Consider the following 17,231-nt stretch of genomic DNA (forward strand, 5'->3'; position numbering starts at 1 on the left):
CCTTAACTCTCCGCCTCTCTCAAATTCTAGTCAGCCCTACTATATGCAGATGAGAGTATTATGTGAACAAATACCGATTTTTTTCTAGCCGTCGGTAACATTTGTTGATTATTTGCTCACAGTATGTGGTAGCCACACAATATAGTGGTGTACGGCATTCGGGAGGGTACTCACAGTATGTAGGTGCCACACAATATAAGGACGCCCGAAATTGGTGAGACTGCTCATGTTATGTGTTCTGATACGCTTTACGCTGGCTTGGTGCAAAAGCTAGATCTGAACCTTAGACCCACTGGTCTGCCTGCTCTCGGCTCCTACCACTCTGCCAATCAAAAACTCTTCATTCTCGTCTTCAATAAAAGCTGAATATTTGAGGCATCGAATTCTCTCCCCCTCTCTTTCACACACACACACACACACACACACACACACACACACATACAAACCACACGTACACACACTCACACATGTTGTTAACACTTAAGAAAGCTTTTAACGTCTTTAGCAGATTTCTTGTCAAATTCGAATTTTTAAAGTTTTTCTTTAATGGAAATTATGTGTTTTTTGAAACATCGACATGGGGTTGCGTGTGTGTGGAAGTGTTAGTGTATGGGAGTGTGAGTGTGTGTGTCTGTGTGTGTGTGTAAAAGTGTTAGTGTATGGGAGTGTGAGTGTGTGTGTCTGTGTGTGTGTGTAAAAGTGTTAGTGTATGGGAGTGTGAGTGTGTGTGTGTGTGTTTGTGTGTGTGTGTGAAAGTATGTGTGTTAAGTGTGTGTGTGTGAAAGTGTGTGTTTGAAAGTGTGTGAAAGTGTGTGAAAGTGTGTTTGTGTGTGTGTGTGTGTGAAAGTATGTGTGTTAAGTGTGTGTGTGTGTGTGAAAATGTGTGTGTGAAAGTGTGTGTGTGAAAGTGTGTGTGTATAACAGTGAGTAAAACATGAAGCATATTCTAATATGATGAACAAAGTTTTTATCGTGAGTATATTTTTTAAACCAAAGCTGTCGTGTTATATATACCATATATATACTATATATATATATATATATATATATATATATATATATATATATATATATATATATATATATATATATATATATATATATAGTATATATTATATGGAGTATGCATGGACTAGCAACGTAAATGTATTCAGCATTCTGCAGCGCATGATATCAATGCAGTATTAGTCAATACACTTATACTCATATCCTTGCATCACTTTCCTGCCTACAAATGCATCATACATATAACCATACATCTCCATAAAGCGAAAATAAAATCAACATTTGTCATCGGGTTTTCTTTCTTGGGCATCCATATTTGAGTTTTTACTTGCCTTATTGTCTTGATACTTGCCCGTTAATATGTAGCATGGGACTGGTTATTTAGCATCAAGAATTTTTATTTTTATTTTATCCTAAACTTTACTTTTCACAACCCAACCACCCTCAACTAACCCTCGCCCTAGATAATAAACTATTAACTAGTGATACAAGTAGTATATTAGGTCCCTTTTGGGTATTATTTTTGGCGGAGGTGGGGATGGGGAGGAACAATGACATATAGGAAAATACTCGGGAGCAGGATGCGCGGGTGGCGCAAAGAGATATAGTAAAATACTCCCAGCCTGGCGCATCGGGATGGGGAGGGTGGGTGAGCAGGATGTGGGGGTGGCGCAAAGACATATAGTAAAATACTACGCCAACTGGTGTTGGCGGAGGTGGTGGGGAAGTAGGTCACCTTTTGGTGACCTTGTGACGTAATCATTGCCCTTGTGACGTAATTAGTGACTTTGTGATGTAATCATTGACCTAGTTACGTAATTTTAATGCGTTTTTTAATGAGTTTTAATGAGTTTTTTAAATTTTTAATCAATTTTTATTGACTAGTTACGTAATTTGATTATTTGTTTACTTTTTAATTAATTTTTATTGACCTAGTTACGTAATTGGATTTTAATGAGTTTGAATTTAATTTTGTAATTTTAATTAATTTTTATTAACGAGTTACGTAATTTGATTATTTGTTTGATTTTAAATTGTTTACTTTGTTTGTTTACTTGTTGTTTATTTGTTTATATTGTGTAATTTTTATTCAATAGTTACGTAATGTGATTTTAATTATTTTTATTTTGTTTATTTTTAATTTTATTTTATTTTATAATTAGTTAAATTATTATTAACTAGTTACGTAATTTGATTTTAATTACTTTGTTTATTTATTTATTTAATATAGTTCTTTTCTTTGATGTTTAATTTGTTGGTTTGTTTGAATGTATGTATGTTTAAATAAAAGACTAACACTAGCCGTGTACTTTGTGAATAACAGCCATTAAAGATAACGATCAGCCACAGCTGTTACATATCAACCGCCCGCGAAGTTTTCTCGCCGCTGCCCGTTTTAATGGGAATGTATTGATCCCACCCACGGGCCATCACAGCATGATGTCCCACCTAATTAAATTTTGTTATGCTTCACCGAGTTTCCCCCGAGCGGTTGACAGCTGTGCAACAGCTGTTGTGCGACAGCTGGTGGTGTAATTACAAGGGCCAAGTTAATATTGATCGAACCCACTGACCATCAGTATGATGGTCCACCTATGTGTAATTTTTATTAACGAGTTACGTAATTTGATTTTAATTTTTTTTAAATTTTTAAATTTTTAATTTTATTTTATAATTAGTTTAATTATTATTAACGAGTTACGTAATTCGATTTTAATTTTTTAAATTTTTAAATTTTTTAAATTATTATTTTTAAATTTTATTTTTAATTGTTGTTTACTTGTTGGTTAATTTAATTACTTTGTATAATTTATTTGTTTGAAATTCATTTTAATTAGTTTGCTTTTAATTTCTTTGTTGTACGCCGTTTAAAATAAAAGACTAACACTAGCGTGTACTAGAAAGTGTCATTGTGTATAATATCCATTTAACCACAGCTGTTACTTATTAGTGACAGCTTGTACTTATCGATCCGCCCGGGATCCTCCCCGGCGCTCCCCGTGGTTGCTTAATAGCGGGCTCACTGAAGCGATCACAACAGGTAATTAATCGAAGCCATTAAGTCCCTCTCCGCGTTAAGTGTGGCGACAGCTGGTGCTGTAATTAGTCACGGCTCTCGGCTTTTTTCATTAGACTACAGCTGTACATGAACTATGTTCACATATCGTACGCCCGGTCATTCTTTGATCAAATTAAAAAATTTTGTTTCCACATGTCCTGCGAACCGTCCCTTGCTATGTATGAAAGATTAATGGTTGTAACTATTCGCTTATAGCGAGGGTCAGCGAAAACAAAAAATATATTTAAGGGTCGGAATTTTCTTTCAACCGCCGTTAAGTCAGGTTTTGAGACGAAACGAAGTCTCGGTAGGTTCGTGTTTTTTAATGGGCGACAGGGCGACTTGGTGCGTTGGTACGTAGGTATGCGGGGGTAGACATGTTTTTTACAAGTCTGGAAAAGTAATTAAGTTTTTTATGACCGTTCCGATTTTCTTTTGATCTGACCACCATTTGACCACCCTGAGCCAGATAAATTTAACAATTGTCGCAGCGGGGTTTATTTTAAGTGCACCCCGTGCACGCTTGTTTACATTTTAAAAGACGTGTCGCGTGTCTTCCCCTTACGGCTTCCCTAATAGAGAAACGAGAGGAAAGACAACTGTTCTAAAATTAGAACAGCCTTGTCTACAGACACGAGTATCGTCCCTTGTGAAAAAATTCGCGTCAGAATCCTTAACTAAACAGTCAATTTCTTTAAAAAATTAAAAAATAATTTAGGAAGACAAGGGTTAACAAAATATATATCTTAGGCTTGCAGCAGTTTACCTTCCCATGTTCGCTTTAGTATTACAGTTTTCACCAATCTTCTTTTTGACTTGAACTTCTTTAATTTTTTAAGAAAGTTTACTTATACATAATACATTACGTCTAATGACAATTTTTTATTTTTACCACTCAATGTATTTTCTTTTTCTATATCTTACATTGTCATCTTAATTTTTTGATCACCTTAGGTGGTGGTAAGGTGGTAAGGTGGTGGTAAGGTGGTAAGGTGGTGGTAAATTTGCTTAAGATTATAAACTTCAAGTTTTAAAAATCAACAACGTTATAGTACGTCGTCAAAAAAGACAATGAACCTAGAAGGAAGACGAATATATATCTTAGTCTTGCAGCAGATTACCTTCCCATGTTCGCTTTAGTATTACAGTTTTCATCAATCTTCTTTTTGACTTGAACTTCTTTAATTTTTAAGAAAGTTTACTTATACATAATACATTACGTCTAAGGACAATTTTTTATTTTTACCACTCAATGTATTTTCTTTTTCTATATCTTACATTCTCATCTTAATTTTTTGATCACCTTAGGTGGTGGTAAGGTGGTAAGGTGGTGGTAAGGTGGTAAGGTGGTGGTAAATTTGCTTAAGATTATAAACTTCAAGTTTTAAAAATCAACAACGTTATAGTACGTCGTCAAAAAAGACAATGAACCTAGAAGGAAGACGAATATATATCTTAGTCTTGCAGCAGATTACCTTCCCATGTTCGCTTTAGTATTACAGTTTTCATCAATCTTCTTTTTGACTTGAACTTCTTTAATTTTTAAGAAAGTTTACTTATACATAATACATTACGTCTAAGGACAATTTTTTATTTTTACCACTCAATGTATTTTCTTTTTCTATATCTTACATTGTCATCTTAATTTTTGATCACCTTAGTAAAAATTTGCTTAAGATTATAAACTTCAAGTTTTAAAAAACAACAACGTTATAGTACGTCGTGTCAAATGACACACCGTTTAAAATGTCTACATTTAAAGTTCACCAAAATAATGACGTAAAAACTAAATATGATATGACGTTAGCATACATATCATTCAATCTAATCACTCTAAAGTACAAATCAATAATTTTTATTGATTAAGGGGCTGGGTGAGTTATTTTTATCACTATTCGCCCTTCCCCTTCCCTTTGTCCGCAACCCCGTTCCCCTTCTCCCATCCAACCTTGCGTCATCACACTAACCTCAATACCAACCGTTAGATAAACAGACCGTACTACTACTACTACCCGCACTATACCTATTCCATTTAAGAGACAAAGGCTGTATGACAATCCTACAGACAAATATTTATTCAACTAATATCACAACCCCCTAGAAACCACTCCAACAGACTGGGATACATAACTTGTAGACACCACTCCTCGTTGAATATCGCTTGCACCCTACCTACATCGACAATTTTGTCCGCCGCCCTCGCCCCCGTCCCTAGTATGAACTCGGAACATGCATGTTCCGAGTTCAAAACCAACCTTCACCGACACTACTATGAACTCGGCCCCTAACACTTCCAAAACATGCCTGTACTAACTTTGAAACCACCATCGGTGAAAACTTCACCGACCTTAGTATGGACTCTACACCTACCGATTCCAAAACATGCATGTTCCGAGTTCAAAACCAACCTTCACCGACACTAGTATGAACTCGGCTACCAACAATTCCCAAACATGCATGTAACAACTTTCCAACCTGCCTCAGTGCTAACAAAATTCCCCGACCCTAGTATGAACTCGACTGCCATCAATTCCTAAACATCCATGTACCAACTTTGTAACCTACCTCGGTGAAAACTTCACCGACCTTAGTTTAACTCTACCTAACAATTCCAATGATGCATATACGAACTTTGTAACCTGCCTCGGTGAAAACACCCCCGTCCCTAGTCTGAACTCGGTTACCAACAATTTCAAAACATGCATGCTCCGAGTTCAAAACCAACCTTCACCGACACTAGTATGAACTCGGCTACCAACAATTCCTAAACATGCATGTACCAACTTTGCAACCTGCCTCGGTGTTAACAAAAACTCCCCTGACCCTAGTATGAACTCGGTTACCAACAATTTCAAAACATACATGCTCCGAGTTCAAAACCAACCTTCACCGACACTAGTATGAACTCGGCTACCAACAATTCCTAAACATGCATGTACCAACTTTGCAACCTGCCTCGGTGTTAACAAAAACTCCCCTGACCCTAGTATGAACTCGGTTACCAACAATTTCAAAACATACATGTTCCGAGATCAAAACCAACCTTCACCGACACTAGTATGAACTCGGCTACCATCAATTCCTAAACATGCATGTGCCAACTTTGCAACCTGGCTCAGTGTTAGCAAAACTCCCCGACCCTAGTATGGACTCTACACCTACCGATTCCAAAACATGCATGTTCCGAGTTCAAAACCAACCTCGGTGAAAACTTCACCGACCTTAGTTTAACTCTCCCTAACAATTCCAAAACATGCATGGTCTAGATTCGAACCCTGCCTCGGTGAAAACGTCACCGACTCGTGTATAAAATCTGTCCCAACCAACTCCAAACCTTCCCTGGGCACCCGAATAAAAATAACTCACCCAGCCCCTTAATCAATAAAAATTATTGATTTGTACTTTAGAGTGATTAGATTGAATGATATGTATGCTAACGTCATATCATATTTAGTTTTTACGTCATTATTTTGGTGAACTTTAAATGTAGACATTTTAAACGGTGTGTCATTTGACACGACGTACTATAACGTTGTTGTTTTTTAAAACTTGAAGTTTATAATCTTAAGCAAATTTTTACTAAGGTGATCAAAAATTAAGATGACAATGTAAGATATAGAAAAAGAAAATACATTGAGTGGTAAAAATAAAAAATTGTCCTTAGACGTAATGTATTATGTATAAGTAAACTTTCTTAAAAATTAAAGAAGTTCAAGTCAAAAAGAAGATTGATGAAAACTGTAATACTAAAGCGAACATGGGAAGGTAATCTGCTGCAAGACTAAGATATATATTCGTCTTCCTTCTAGGTTCATTGTCTTTTTTGACGACGTACTATAACGTTGTTGATTTTTAAAACTTGAAGTTTATAATCTTAAGCAAATTTACCACCACCTTACCACCTTACCACCACCTTACCACCTTACCACCACCTAAGGTGATCAAAAAATTAAGATGAGAATGTAAGATATAGAAAAAGAAAATACATTGAGTGGTAAAAATAAAAAATTGTCCTTAGACGTAATGTATTATGTATAAGTAAACTTTCTTAAAAATTAAAGAAGTTCAAGTCAAAAAGAAGATTGATGAAAACTGTAATACTAAAGCGAACATGGGAAGGTAATCTGCTGCAAGACTAAGATATATATTCGTCTTCCTTCTAGGTTCATTGTCTTTTTTGACGACGTACTATAACGTTGTTGATTTTTAAAACTTGAAGTTTATAATCTTAAGCAAATTTACCACCACCTTACCACCTTACCACCACCTTACCACCTTACCACCACCTAAGGTGATCAAAAAATTAAGATGACAATGTAAGATATAGAAAAAGAAAATACATTGAGTGGTAAAAATAAAAAATTGTCATTAGACGTAATGTATTATGTATAAGTAAACTTTCTTAAAAAATTAAAGAAGTTCAAGTCAAAAAGAAGATTGGTGAAAACTGTAATACTAAAGCGAACATGGGAAGGTAAACTGCTGCAAGCCTAAGATATATATTTTGTTAACCCTTGTCTTCCTAAATTATTTTTTAATTTTTTAAAGAAATTGACTGTTTAGTTAAGGATTCTGACGCGAATTTTTTCACAAGGGACGATACTCGTGTCTGTAGACAAGGCTGTTCTAATTTTAGAACAGTTGTCTTTCCTCTCGTTTCTCTATTAGGGAAGCCGTAAGGGGAAGACACGCGACACGTCTTTTAAAATGTAAACAAGCGTGCACGGGGTGCACTTAAAATAAACCCCGCTGCGACAATTGTTAAATTTATCTGGCTCAGGGTGGTCAAATGGTGGTCAGATCAAAAGAAAATCGGAACGGTCATAAAAAACTTAATTACTTTTCCAGACTTGTAAAAAACATGTCTACCCCCGCATACCTACGTACCAACGCACCAAGTCGCCCTGTCGCCCATTAAAAAACACGAACCTACCGAGACTTCGTTTCGTCTCAAAACCTGACTTAACGGCGGTTGAAAGAAAATTCCGACCCTTAAATATATTTTTTGTTTTCGCTGACCCTCGCTATAAGCGAATAGTTACAACCATTAATCTTTCATACATAGCAAGGGACGGTTCGCAGGACATGTGGAAACAAAATTTTTTAATTTGATCAAAGAATGACCGGGCGTACGATATGTGAACATAGTTCATGTACAGCTGTAGTCTAATGAAAAAAGCCGAGAGCCGTGACTAATTACAGCACCAGCTGTCGCCACACTTAACGCGGAGAGGGACTTAATGGCTTCGATTAATTACCTGTTGTGATCGCTTCAGTGAGCCCGCTATTAAGCAACCACGGGGAGCGCCGGGGAGGATCCCGGGCGGATCGATAAGTACAAGCTGTCACTAATAAGTAACAGCTGTGGTTAAATGGATATTATACACAATGACACTTTCTAGTACACGCTAGTGTTAGTCTTTTATTTTAAACGGCGTACAACAAAGAAATTAAAAGCAAACTAATTAAAATGAATTTCAAACAAATAAATTATACAAAGTAATTAAATTAACCAACAAGTAAACAACAATTAAAAATAAAATTTAAAAATAATAATTTAAAAAATTTAAAAATTTAAAAAATTAAAATCGAATTACGTAACTCGTTAATAATAATTAAACTAATTATAAAATAAAATTAAAAATTTAAAAATTTAAAAAAAATTAAAATCAAATTACGTAACTCGTTAATAAAAATTACACATAGGTGGACCATCATACTGATGGTCAGTGGGTTCGATCAATATTAACTTGGCCCTTGTAATTACACCACCAGCTGTCGCACAACAGCTGTTGCACAGCTGTCAACCGCTCGGGGGAAACTCGGTGAAGCATAACAAAATTTAATTAGGTGGGACATCATGCTGTGATGGCCCGTGGGTGGGATCAATACATTCCCATTAAAACGGGCAGCGGCGAGAAAACTTCGCGGGCGGTTGATATGTAACAGCTGTGGCTGATCGTTATCTTTAATGGCTGTTATTCACAAAGTACACGGCTAGTGTTAGTCTTTTATTTAAACATACATACATTCAAACAAACCAACAAATTAAACATCAAAGAAAAGAACTATATTAAATAAATAAATAAACAAAGTAATTAAAATCAAATTACGTAACTAGTTAATAATAATTTAACTAATTATAAAATAAAATAAAATTAAAAATAAACAAAATAAAAATAATTAAAATCACATTACGTAACTATTGAATAAAAATTACACAATATAAACAAATAAACAACAAGTAAACAAACAAAGTAAACAATTTAAAATCAAACAAATAATCAAATTACGTAACTCGTTAATAAAAATTAATTAAAATTACAAAATTAAATTCAAACTCATTAAAATCCAATTACGTAACTAGGTCAATAAAAATTAATTAAAAAGTAAACAAATAATCAAATTACGTAACTAGTCAATAAAAATTGATTAAAAATTTAAAAAACTCATTAAAACTCATTAAAAACGCATTAAAATTACGTAACTAGGTCAATGATTACATCACAAAGTCACTAATTACGTCACAAGGGCAATGATTACGTCACAAGGTCACCAAAAGGTGACCTACTTCCCCACCACCTCCGCCAACACCAGTTGGCGTAGTATTTTACTATATGTCTTTGCGCCACCCCCACATCCTGCTCACCCACCCTCCCCATCCCGATGCGCCAGGCTGGGAGTATTTTACTATATCTCTTTGCGCCACCCGCGCATCCTGCTCCCGAGTATTTTCCTATATGTCATTGTTCCTCCCCATCCCCACCTCCGCCAAAAATAATACCCAAAAGGGACCTAATATACTACTGATACATGCTTGAAGACTGATATATGCCAAGACAAATACCAAAAGAACCTCATTACGAATATGCACCAAAATGTGTTGAAGCCCGTGATTGATCTAAATTGTGTTTATCCCCCCTCCCCCTCCCCCACAGAAAAAGATGAGAAGGAGACGGATGCCCAGGGGAAGCGACCACCTGCCAACAACAACAAATCCAGCTCCGCGAAGAACAACAAACATTCAGGGGTAAGTAATCCTGTTTTATTTTATTTTTTTACAACACTAATCTTCCCATAACCCAGTTCTTTCCCCTAGTTTGTTACTTGATAACAAAATTAGAGTAACCCAAAACTTTTCTTAAACTAGCAAACATTTTTATTTATTAGTTTTATTTCATTTTTTTTTTATCTTAGGAATTTCACTTTAATTTTATAACTTCAGACTAGTATCGTATTTTAAAAAGGCATATTTAGACGTGTTTACAGAGTTTAAGAATGAATCAATCACTATGATTAATAACAAAAATAAATATCAATGACTACTATATTGGGAATGGGTTATGTATAAGTTATAAGCCTATATTTGTATGTATTTAAAAACACATGTATTACAGTAATTATAATCATACGGTTGCATATAACTACAATATTGGGTTGGGTGCTAAATATGCAATTTTAGAGAAATTTGTTTATACTTGTTTGTTTTTTATACGTCTATTTTCATCTTATAGAAAAGTAGAAATATTCATAGGCGTAGCCATCATGGGAGGATTTCCCAATTCCGCATTTTTGACGTTGAGAATGGCCTTGACATTTCCCTCTATCTATGGCTACGCCTTTAGATTTGGTTTCACACAAAGTAGAAACGCCACACTTTTTTTAATAGTTTTTTTTTAAAATTAATTAGTAGCCTACCTATTAGTTTTTTTCTAATTAGTTCAGAGATTATTTTTTAATTTACTAGACCAAAGTAGTATCAGTTAAACACAAAAGTTGAATCGATCAAAGACTTTTTGGAATTATAATTAATAGTTTTAATTTAGTTAATTTTTTTGTCTACTAGAGAAATAAACTGTTCTGTTCATAGTTAAACTTATACATAGTTCTGTATCAGTTAAACTTAATCCATCCCCACTAGTATGACATTAACATTAATCCAACGTGTTTTTTTTTTACGTTAACTAACATGTTTTACACAATGTAATGAAAATAACAAGTGTTATGATGAAACCTAATTTAACAAGTCTCATTATACTTTTTGTATAACTTATATACTTATAAGATTATAAGGTGTCGCCCATCAATGACGTCAAACTGTTTAGGCAATGTTTTTGTCCCCCCTCCCCCTCTTCTAACCTAACAGGTAATCGCGAAAGGAATATCACAACCACCCCCCCCCCCCCAACTCAACTGACATGAAATGATGTCATGGATTTCCTGCACTTCCGATATCCTGACGACCCCCCCCCCTATTTTTAGTACTCAAATTATAACTTTAAAAAAATCTTACTAGCTCTTAACTAACTTTTTTAAAAGAGATGTACAGTGTAGGCCCTACTTTATTTCTTACCCCTATCCCCAAACGTATTCCTTCATGAAAAAATACATACCCCGCCTCCCCCACCCCCAAACGTATTTCTCCATGACAAAATACATACTCCCCCCCCCCCCCCCCCCCAACCTGAACAAACCATCTGATGACATTTATGCACGACACCTAATAGGTTTTATCTCAAATTTTGAAACAGTAAAAAAAACTGTAACGTTAATTGAATGAAATATAATCGTTTTTGCAATTAATTCCAGACGTTTTATCGTCAAAAATAAACAAAAATCCTCAGATTTAAGATGTAAGTTTAATTCGTGTTCCCACACATACATTGTGTACTCAAGAACACGGGTCAATTGTCTAAGAATAAGCAGATCTTATTGTAAACGACTGCAACAAAACTGAATAAAATCACTGTGATAATGGAAGTTGGAGAAAACGCTGATGAACTTAAAATTAATAACTTTACTTATACATTGAAAACTGTACACAGCTAGATCTAGAGATTTTGAAGTAAAAAACAGTGTTCATGGAATGAGTACAAAATTCCACGTTGTAATTTACTGACTAATTACTAAAGTGTGTATTTTAGTGAATACAAATCAAAGTGTTAGTTACTACAGTCCAGAGTGTCACTGTACTTACTACAGTTCAAAGTGCGAATGTACTAAGTACAAAAGTGTGAATGCACTGAGTACCATTCAACACAGTCGGTTAACCCTTTCCACTCCACACAGCGGAACTCACGCCGCGACTCGGTGGGCGTGGTGCCACTCCTCCTGGAGCCCCCGCCCTCCAAGCAGCGCCGGGGCTCCCTCCAGCTCCCCTTCCGGGAGCACTTCTTTACCAAGGGCGACGCGAAGAACGCCGAGGGACTCAAAGTCTACGACGACAGCTTTGTAAGTGACTAGCGACTCGGCCACCCTACCACGCATGGCTGCACGTGACCCTCACCAAGCCAATCGTCGTTTGCATTGTGGTTATTTTTAGCTTTTGGTGTAGAGTTAGCGCCCTTGTTTCTATTTTTAGCTGCTAATATGGTGTTTGCTGTGGTGTCTGCACGTCCTAAGCTTTAGTTTTTGCACCGCTTATTTATTCTTGCATGCATCAGTTTCGTTTTTCTGACGGTTTTGTTCTCAAAATAAACAATTATCTTTTTTTTTAGAAAAAAATAATTAGTTTACAAAATTTTACAGGAGCTGTTGTTTTTTTTTTCCCGAGTGTAATTTCATTACTGTAAAAATCCCCAGAATATCTACATTTTTGAGAACATTGCCAATGGTGGAATGTCTGGTGTTGGTTTTAATATTTTTAATATTCTAACCTTGGTAGTTGTTTCATAATTTTCTAAAGTATGTTTCACATAGATGGTGTAATTTGTTTTAAATGGCTATATTGTATGACATTAGTAAATAGAATACATTACTTTCTTTTTCTTAAAATAACAAATACAAAAAGCATATTTTTGCCAATGTTTTCCATGTAAACTATATCTGAGTAGTTTAGATTTGAACTCATACCTTTTGATTCGTCTGGCTAATGAACTATATCGACCAGGAAACCAACACTACCCTACCCAGTGTGATTCTTTAAAATTCTTCTTTGTTCGGTTCTTTCTTCAAGAATTTATTTGGTTTCTTTTAAACTTAGTATTCGAAATAAAGTTCAGGTTTTTTTTTTAATGTTTTTCTCTATTGTATTTCTCTGTGGCATTAAAATTTAGATATATTTTTAGAATTAAACAATAACACTTTTTTCAAAAATATCATTTAAAACTCAGCGTTAAGTAGAAGATCTGGATTTAGTTCTTCTTACGTCGCTAATGTTTTATCCAGTAGGTCTGGATTTAAGCTCAAGACGTGTGGGTTATCATAGAGTTCTCTACAGTTGGTGAAGAAAAAGTTTAATATATTGCAGTGGTTCTAGAATGTATTTCTTCTTAGCAGGGTTAAATATCCACAGAATGCGACGCTGTTAAGAAACGTTTGAATCATGTATTGAGTCTCATAACTGTATGCTGTCCTTTATAGACAATATGTGAAAATAGCATATCTACTAGTATGTTGGGGTACCCGCTTACCTGGGTTAGAACCACTCCTAGCGTTTCTAGGGCTATACAGTTCTCTGGGCTAAAACCCGTAATGGGGTATTCAGATATCAGAATTAGAACCACTACTAGCCTGTATAGGATAAAACCTGACGTTATATTTTGGCCTAAAATCAAAACAAGAGCTTCATATTAACAAGAACGTTATTTTTAAATAGTTATTTATATAATAAATTTGAAAAAAACTAAATTCTAGCTCTTTGCTGTTTGATTATTTATTAATGCTTTAGCCATTAGGAATAATTCTTTTTTTTAGGTTGTATAAATGCGCATAAAATAGTGTAAAGCGCCTTTAAAATGTCTTGATTAAAGTGTATATAAAATGTTTATTTAACGGTAGATTAATCTAGAGTTTTCGTTAAGATTAACTGCATTAACGGTTAGATAAATGTAGCTAGAGTTTAAAATTTGTGTATAAAATTGTAGGGTTGCCACTACTGTATGCTTAACTTTAGTATAGCAATTATACGAACATAACAATTAGACGAACATAACAATTAGGCGAATGTAACAATTAGATTAATGTAACAATTAGACGAATGTAACAATTAGACGAATATAACAATTAGACGAATGTAACAATTAGACGAATGTAACAATTAGACGAATGTAACAATTAGACGAATGTAACAAATTAGACGAACGTAACAAATTAGACGAATGTAACTAGAATTGGTTTAACTTTGTTTTGTTTCTCCCCTCCCTGGTTGAGTTTAACTTGGTGTAAGAGGTCAGAGTTCAACCAGTTACATTTCTGTAATTAGACATCAGGCACCCCGGAACAAAACCTACAAACCCCGACCTTAATCTAAACATTTGCCCTTAAACCCTAATCCAACACAGACATGAGCCTAACCTAACCTGAATCACAACCTTGAATTTTCTCCACACCCAAATCTTACCGTGGTAGCCTGGCGCCATTTTATAACAGAAATGTAACTCGAATTTACATTGTAATTTTGTATGTAAACATTTTTATAAAAATTTTCTCGTAAGAATACTGATTTTAATGTTTATGAGATTTTTGTTTTAGTATATTATGTTTCTATGTTCTTTTGCGTGTTGCATAAGAAGTTAAAAAATGTTATTTAAAAACAACAGAATTTCCTAACAAAACAATATATTTTCGCTTTAATGTTCAAAAATTAATTTAGACTATAAACTAATGAAGACCAAGCTTGATTATTTTTAATTTTTTTTTTTTAATGTTGAACTGTTTATTGCACAAAATCAATCAGTTTATGGATACTGACCTCACCTCCCCCACCCCCCACCCCTCCCACCCACAGGGCAGTCTACGCGGCAAAGGACGAAGCGGAAACCTTTCCATCGATGATACTTTCTATCCGCCCATCAGCCCCCAGGGGACGTTATCGGAAGGGAAGAAAAACAAATCACAGAAGTTATCGGTCGTTAACCTCTTCGCACCAACAGCTAACAAGGTAAGCAACTGGGTTTTATCTGGCTGGGTTCCCCTTTTCTGCGTGGTTGCGTCCCTTGTGGCTTGACAACGCGTTCTGTCAATACTTAGCGTTGGCGCTTAATGAAGCCGTAATTGACGTAATGAGTCTTGGGTCTGAGGACTAATTGAAGGGGAAGGACAAATTAGGCTTGGTTTTTACGGGAAATCCCTGTAAAAATAAGCACGACTGAAAATGGCTCTACTTTTTTTTTTAAATAATTTAAATGATGTATTTCAATTTTTTTTTAAATTACCACCGTTAATGAAACTAAAAATCTACACTGAACAAACAATATATAAGCAATACAGTGTAAAGAACTGACCTCTTCATGACGTCAGTAGTGACGTGACTGTCACGTGATATTTTCTCTGTGTGAGTGCGTGTGTACTCGTTGAATCTGGAACCAGTTTTAGACGCCAGGGTCAACTTCTATCGTGGGTTTGTGGCCTAGACGTGACGATGCCAGACTAAAATCTCATTTTAAAACATTAGTGGCACCAAGTTGGCCGGTCTAGACATGACCCAGGCCCCAGGCCTCGTTGAATTTTATTTTCAAAATCGTCATACAATTTAAAACGGCGCATCTCTATAATTTGTTGTCGCCCTTTTCTTGGTCTGTGTACAACCGGAAGTTACCGCCCTTCAGTCCCTCTTGTCATCTGTGACGTCAGTGTTTGTTAGCCCACAGCTGTAAAGTCACGTGACCGTCTGTTCAGCACGAGCAGACGGTCCAGTTGTGACACGTCACATCCACGTTACCCGTCCCCCGCCAACACGAACATTCGTGAGTCAAGCGCAGGTAACTCGGGCTGCGTGGGAACAGGGAGACAACCCATGCAGCAACAATCGTGTTTACGGCCGTTTATCTTGTCCGCTTATTGAAGGTTGATGAAGGGAATGTGTGCCTTGTAGTTGAAACAAATAAACAATTCACGTTTTTTTTCTACGGCGGAGTGGCCAGACCTACGAAATCAGCGAATCATTCAATTGAAATTCTAATAGGGTCCTATTTGTTTCTTGTTCTTTTATTTTAGGCCTTATTAAAGTTTCTTCCAGGCATCTCTTGGGGGGGGGGGGGGGGGGGGGGTCAGTTTTTCTTGGAATATTTTTTTTTCTACATCCCGCAAGCCCAGGTTTCGCATCACACTAAAATACTGTAACACTATACCATGTGACAACAGAGTTGTTTCATTATTCTTTTTTAACTACCTGAGAATACAATTTTTATTTTTATTTTATTTATTTTTATTTTTTATTTGGTGTGGGGGGATTGTTTTTTTTAAGCAAAAAATTGCATGTAAAAATGTTTCTTATAAAATAAGATAGAAATACGCTTTAATTTCTTTTTAAATGATCAAAATCCTGAATTCCCTCTGAATATTTTTTTATCCCACCTCCCCCTTTTTTTCCCTTTCTTTCTGGCAAACGGAAGTTATTGTAGTGTGCGTGTATTCTAACAATTCGTGTGTTCTTCTCTTGCGCTGTGCAATGTTGTCATGTTTGTGTGTTGTCTAGTTTTAATCAATTATTCTTGCGGATAAAACCTATAATGGCTATAACAAATCATTAAGGTTAGGATTAGAGCCCCAAGTTATAAGGTATTGTATTTCATCGCTTGTTATCACAAATAACCTAACTTTTTTTTTTCAACTCTAAACAAAGTGTATTAAGATGATAGTAGTATCTCTCCTTCATATTGGATGCTGTCAAATCTGTTATGTACAGCTAAAAAGCTTTTTTTTTAAAAAATGTATTAGCGTTTTAGTTTTAGCTGATTAATAGAAAGTCAAATACTGGCAGAACTGCAAGACATTTACTGCCTTTGGAGCTATAATACGATGCCGCTTTAATTAATTTTTATTTTATCTACATCGCTACACCTGATACAGAAGATTGTAAATACTAGCTTCGATGTTTTATAAGAATGCAAGTCCCATAGTCAATGTTTACTTGTTTCGCTGTAAAGTATGAATTATCTCCCTTTAGCCCTTGCGTATGTTGTTATTAAGTGCTAGGTATTTGCAGAATAGTTATTAGTTACAAGAATTTTATTTCAGGTGGGCTTATTTAAGTAGGTAAAGCTGATATGATTTTGTGATTTACTCAACCTGTTCACATCAGCAATATGGGAACTGGGCAGTTTAGCAGAAAAGTGCGGATTAAAGATACATTAATGGAGCTGTTAATAGCTTGTTGAGATTCTGGGTTAACCTTTATACTGAGCTATAGCTCTTGTGATGCCTACCTCTGCTAGCTCTTTTTTTC

The 17,231-nt window shown here is 35.4% G+C and overlaps 1 protein-coding gene across 2 annotated transcripts in view; it reads left to right on the top strand.

Moving 5' to 3' along the window:
* LOC131957929 (pleckstrin homology domain-containing family G member 5) overlaps window positions 1-17,231 on the top strand; it is a 99,287-nt gene that overhangs the window by 6,470 nt on the left and 75,586 nt on the right. The window contains exons 2-4 of one of the 2 annotated variants that reach the window (XM_059322780.1): window positions 10,003-10,094; window positions 12,134-12,295; window positions 14,793-14,945. In XM_059322780.1, coding sequence (XP_059178763.1) covers window positions 10,003-10,094; window positions 12,134-12,295; window positions 14,793-14,945 — 407 coding nt within the window. The remainder of the gene's footprint in view (window positions 1-10,002; window positions 10,095-12,133; window positions 12,296-14,792; window positions 14,946-17,231) is intronic. The other variant, XM_059322781.1, reaches the window with a different exon arrangement.

The sequence above is a fragment of the Physella acuta genome, unplaced genomic scaffold, assembly GCF_028476545.2.
Source record: "Physella acuta isolate Inbredline_101_S28 unplaced genomic scaffold, ASM2847654v3 ptg001279l, whole genome shotgun sequence".
Lineage (NCBI taxonomy): Eukaryota > Metazoa > Mollusca > Gastropoda > Physidae > Physella > Physella acuta.